The 6,000-nt window shown below is 44.9% G+C and overlaps 1 protein-coding gene across 4 annotated transcripts in view; it reads right to left on the reverse strand.

The window, feature by feature from the left end:
• The window catches only part of LOC310870687 (stAR-related lipid transfer protein 13-like), a 121,810-nt gene that overhangs the window by 22,431 nt on the left and 93,379 nt on the right, over positions 1-6,000 (reverse strand). For all 4 annotated transcript variants that reach the window (XM_083781957.1, XM_083781958.1, XM_083781956.1 and 1 more), the window contains one exon: positions 2,637-2,708. In XM_083781957.1, the coding sequence (XP_083638083.1) occupies positions 2,637-2,708 (72 nt within the window). The remainder of the gene's footprint in view (positions 1-2,636; positions 2,709-6,000) is intronic.

A 6,000-nucleotide genomic window follows, 5' to 3' on the forward strand; every position in this document is an offset into this window, starting at 1 on the left:
CTCCTGGACCCACCAATGATGCTCCCTAGATCCGCTGACTCCTCCCACTAGAGCTCCACACCCAGCCTCCTGGACCCACCAATGATGCTCCCTAGACCCACTGACTCCTCCCACTAGAGCTCCACACCCAGCCTCCTGGACCCACCAATGATGCTCCCTAGACCCACTGACTCCTCCCACTAGAGCTCCACACCCAGCCTCCTGCATGGACCCACCAATGATGCTCCCTAGACCCACTGACTCCTCCCAATATAGAGCTCCACACCCAGCCTCCTGGACCCACCAATGATGCTCCCTAGACCCGCTGACTCCTCCCACTAGAGCTCCACACCCAGCCTCCTGGACCCACCAATGATGCTCCCTAGACCCACTGACTCCTCCCACCCTTCTGCTCAGGCTCAGCCCACCCACCCAATATATGAAAAAATATCACTTAACCCCCAAAAACTTGATACAAAAGGTTTTTCAATGGATTCGGGTAGTGTTGAGCATGCTAAATAACATACTAAAAGTCTACCAAAATATACTCCCCAGAAAGCCGTCATTTACAAGACTATAGACCGGTGCCTGCATGGCTGTATAGAATGTAGAAATATACCTTCCAGAAAGGCTTCATATTCAAGATGGATAGAGATACAGCCATTTTAAGGCATCTTCAAAATTAAGCCTTTCCCAAAGGTGCATTTTGTATGTTCATAAGCATATCCACAGGTACCAGAATCAAGGGAAAAATCATTAGTATAAAACATTTCTATTCAGATATACAGCCAATTTAAGCTTGGCCAGCTGCCATTTTGAACGCCATCTTGGAAATGACGCCTTTCCGGGAGGTATATTTTCCTAAATTAGTAGTAGCCTATGTCTGTATGTATATTTTAAGCTTCATCTGGGACGCTATCTTGAAAATGACGGCTTTCTGGGGAGTATATTTTGGTAGACTTTTAGGGCTGTATTTTGCGTGTCTTATTCCCTAACTTGAGTAAACTAAAGACCTGGAGGCGTGATCAATGCCATTTGGCTATTCTGAGTGGCCAAAGAGCATTGACCACGCCTCCAGGTCTTTAGTTTACTCAAGTTAGGGAATAAGACCTGGTACTTAAGACACGCAAAATACAGCCCTGTACAGTATGTTATTTAGCATGCCCAATACTATGCCAGAATCCATTGAAAAACCTTTTGTATCAATTTTATAAACCATTATATTGACTCACCTCACTCAGGCTCAGCCCAACCACCCCCTCTACTTTACCCACCAATGATGTTCTCTCTAGGCCAGTGTTTCTAAAACTGTTTCGTGCCAAGGAACTCCAAATATATATTTGACCGTGAACCCGCCAACACTTTCAAGATTTTTCAAAGATGTTCAAAAATAGCAGATGTACAAGCTCGCGGCACAACACTAAGTGACGTGATGCCAAAAGTCTTTAAGCAACAAATCTTTGAGAACCACTGTTCTGTATGGTGTATTGATGAGCATCTCTGGCAATCACAGCAATTTGGGATCAAATGTTTCCTTGGGAATAGCAGCCAACCCGCCTACGGTGGTTTAACTCTTGTCTTAGTCTATAGACACAACTATATCCTGTGGTCACATAGTAGGACTATAGTTTGACCAGAGGTATTGTATGAAGCTAAATAGTGCAATAATATTGCACTATTTAGCTATAGCTATATAATATCTGTTATAGCTCAACAGTAGACATTTTTCAGATTGCAGTTTTTATAGCAATGTTGTGAGTCCATGCATGGTTGTAACGCAACTTACGCAAGTATAGTGCACATGTGTGCATTCCAGGGAGTGTGTGTGTGTGTGCGTGTGCGTGCGTGCGTGTGCGCGTGTGTGTGATTGCATGCCTGCCCCAGTGCCCCAGGCAGCTAAACGGGGACCAGGGCAGAGGGATACTTAGATTACTAGGGGCTGCTTCCTGTTTGTGTCTCAGAGCTGCATGAGAGCAGATGATCATCACATGAATGAATGAATGAATGAATGAATGCATCCAGAGAGGCAGGAAGGACAGTACACCAGAACCCAGAGAGAGACAGACAGAGAGAGGGAGAAAGACATAACAAAATATACAGAAAGGGGAGCTAGGGGAGGGGAGGATAGGAGAAAAGAGGAGAAGCGAGGGGAGGGGAAGAGAGGAGAGGAGAGGAGAGGAGAGGAGAGGAGAGGAGAGGAGAGGAGAGGAGAGGAGAGGAGAGGAGAGGAGAGGAGAGGAGAGGAGAGGAGAGGAGAGGAGAGGAGAGGAGAGGAGAGGAGAGGAGAGGGGAGGAGAGGGGAGGGGAGGAGAGGAGAGGGGAGGGGAGGAGAGGGGAGGGGAGGGTTGGGGAGGGGAGGGTTGGGGAGGGGAGGGGAGGAGAGCTGTGAGTGTCCCAGTAGTGATAACAAGGCCTTTCCCATGACCCCCTCCTTTGGACAGGAAATAAACCACAGTCACCCAGAAGACAGGGATGGTAGTGTGTGTGTGTGTGTGTGTGTGTGTGTGTGTGTGTGTGTGTGTGTGTGTGTGTGTGTGTGTGTGTGTGTGTGTGTGTGTGTGTGTTGTGTGTGTGTGTGTGTGTGTGTGTGTGTGTGTGTGTGTGTGTGTGTGTGTGTGTGTGTGTGTGTGTGTGTGTGTGCATGCACGTTATCTCACCTTCGTATAGCTGTGCATACTGGGGGAATCCAGCAGCCCGGAGCCAATCGCAGGCCTCCTTAGCTTCGATCTCTGTAAAAAAGCAAAAAGAGACAGGATTTATGATTGGTTGTTGTATCTCGTATAAGACCCCGCCCACTTCCCGATTCCCGCCAACAGCTACAGCCAGGGCAAATGCCCTGCATGATGCCCTGCATGATGCCCTGCAAATGCCCCCAGAGCGGCTGGCCAAACCCTGCCCTACTGGCCAAAGCTGGAACTGCAGGACGTTCATGGAGGTGTGAACCTTTTTCCATTTCAAGGAATTTTACAACTTCTCTGTTAGAGTGTACAAACGGAACCACATGGAGATTTTGAACACTCTCGGGCACTGGTGGAAAAAGTACTCGCAAGTAAGAGTGTCAATACTGCAATGTAGAAATACTCCATTACAAGCAAAAGTCCAGAATTCAAAATGTACTTGAGTAAAAGTACAAAAGTATTGGCATCAAAATTCAGTATGCAGAATGTCCCCCCTCCCCCTCTTCTTCCCTTTCTTTGTTTCTTGGAAAAAATAACACGATGGGAACTATGCACAAAAACTAATTTCACCCACGCTTTTAACTGTGATGTGACCATAAAGATGATTCTGATTCTGAAGATCTTTAGAAAAATAGCAGAACTATACAAGCACTGATGCGACACATTGTGAGCTTGTAGATCTGCTACTTTCAAATGGCCCCAAATGTATAGGGCTGAAGTGCTTAATGTATGTTTTGTAATAATTCTCAAAATCTATAGAGTAACTAGTACACTAAAGTTTTCAAATAAATGTAGTGGGGTACAAACAAGTACAAGTACAAATATTGTATTTGTACCGTACAAGTACAATATTTGGATGCAAGATGTAATACAGTATAAGTAAAAGTATTGGACATTGTAAATACTCAAAATCAACCACTGCTCTCGGGAGTCACAGAGCCGTTAACTCCTCAAGGACCCCTGGGGGTCCCTGGATCCACTGATCAAAAGATTGCAAACAAAGCAACAATGTTCTCTGTCTCGCAGCAGTAGCCAGATAATTAAATCGACATCTAACATCCGTTGGCCAACTATTGAACAGAGGTTGAAGGGCAGAAAAGAATAAAATGTGTTACTGTTACAGAATATTTGACCACAACTACAAATCTCCTTAGAATGACCACAGACTTCCGTCACACAGCCCAGCCAATCAGTTGTTTGCTGAATTATTTTAATAGCAAAACCCTCATATGCTCACTTGTGATTCAGATCCTTCCACCGCAAACGTTTGAGAACCACAGTACACTAAAATGGAACAGTGCCTTAATTAGTATCATTGTAAATACCTGTGAAGGAAGTAGGGAAGGGCCCTGGAAGTAGGAAGAGTTATACTGTGTGCATATAGAGCCCATTGATGACGAATAGTAAATACTACAGGATGGTGGTTCTAACCTCCTGAGGCTATGGAGATGCTAGCAAGTAAATCTAATGGCAGACATACACGATTGACCAACCACAGGCCTCGTCAGACCAACCACCGACCAACCATACTATTACTGTAAGCATAAAGTAGCTTAATTATCTACACTGTGGCGATACAGTAGTCTTAGACATGATTTCCAGATTTCCATTTCCATTCCATCACTCACATGAATCACTTCTAAACAATCTGGTTTACAAGCCACATTGTGTCCCAAGTTTAGCCGTCCACATGGATTGATTATATGTTGTCCCCGAAATCAAATATCATCAGAAAAAGCAACAAGGAATAAGTCAGAACCAGGATGCATGAATCGGGCTGTGAAGAGCGAATTAATTGGTTTATTTATTGATTGAATACTTAGTCAGACATTAAAGCTACAAAAGATAACACAAAAAAGATCCATGGGGACTTGTTTCCATTGTGGTCCAATGTATTAAATTCATCAACATAGCATGGAGAATTAACACGATAATACATGTGATCAAATTGTTAAGGAACTGCAACCCTATAGTACAGACAGAGTGGGATGACCCGACCCATCAGTGGCATTCTTCCTCTGTTCAGCAGATGGACAGAAACATTCCCGTCAGATTGAGTTCTCCTCTGAGGATTCCATTGGAATGAATGATCATACTATACAGCTGGAGCCAGAGAGATGGACGGACCGGACACACAGCCCTCTGGCTCCACACCAGTAGAGTGTATTTCTATTTGTTTGATTATAATCAAAATGTTCTAAAACAGAAACCTGAATCAAATTCAAATTGATTACACCATTTTTTGGCACTTTTTGACTATACATTTCGGTCAAAATGTCAGTAATAATCGGTGGTCTAGGAACCACCGCAACAATCGGGCGTCGGGCGGGCCCTAGAAGCCGGTCACGTGAATTCACATTTTCACGTCTCTTCTCGACACACGAAATTCAGTGAGATTTCGTGTGGTTTTGTGTGTGCCATGGTTTACCAGGCTATGTCCTCCTCAAACAATCACCATGTATACACACTGAACTGTGAGATTTGCACACACACACACACACACACACACACACACACACACACACACACACACACACACACACACAAGCACACGCACGCACGCACACACAGCTACTGGAGTTGTTGATGTGTAAACTTCACAGACTGCAGCAACAGCCACACCACACCCAGCCAGGAGCTGATCAGCAGCCAGTAACACTACATGTTTTAACTCTAATTTATTTTACTGATTTTTCCGCTGGCAACGCGTGCTGCCCACACAGCTAAACTGGCAGTCTCCTTGCGCGCGCGTGCGTGCGTGTGTGTGTGTGCGAGTGCAAATTTTCTTTATGAGCAGAGAGAGACTGATTGAAACATTGTGTGTGGTTTTGTGCTGACAATGAGATGTTAATTAGGTTGGTGCCAGAGGTCTCAGGCAGCTCCGTACCAGCTCACACTAGAGGTGTTTTATTTAACCATATTATGCAACCTGAAACGAGCTGGAAATAAAACAACCTGACAATCAATAATTCCATCTTTGTTGGAATTATGGCCGATCCAGAACTGCTACTCACAACACACTGAAAGAATTACTCCACCAAACCAACACATCTCCACACAAGTACACGTACAGTACACACACAATCATACATACACGCATGTATTAAAAAAAAGTGCATGCACACAGGTGTGCGGATAAACACACACATGCTGTGCACGTGTACAGTAAATACAGAAATACAGTAAATGCATTGCACACAGGCAAACACAGACACTGTACCAGTAAGACGTGCACGCATCCGCCTGGGTGACAGCAGACTGCTGGGCGAGTGCTGGTGCTTTGGCATGGGGGGTCAGATCAACATATGGAATGAATTCTGTACTGGCCATATATGGAGCGTGT

This window comes from Protomyctophum parallelum, assembly GCF_964188405.1.
Source record: "Protomyctophum parallelum genome assembly, chromosome: 1".
NCBI classification, from domain to species: domain Eukaryota; kingdom Metazoa; phylum Chordata; class Actinopteri; order Myctophiformes; family Myctophidae; genus Protomyctophum; species Protomyctophum parallelum.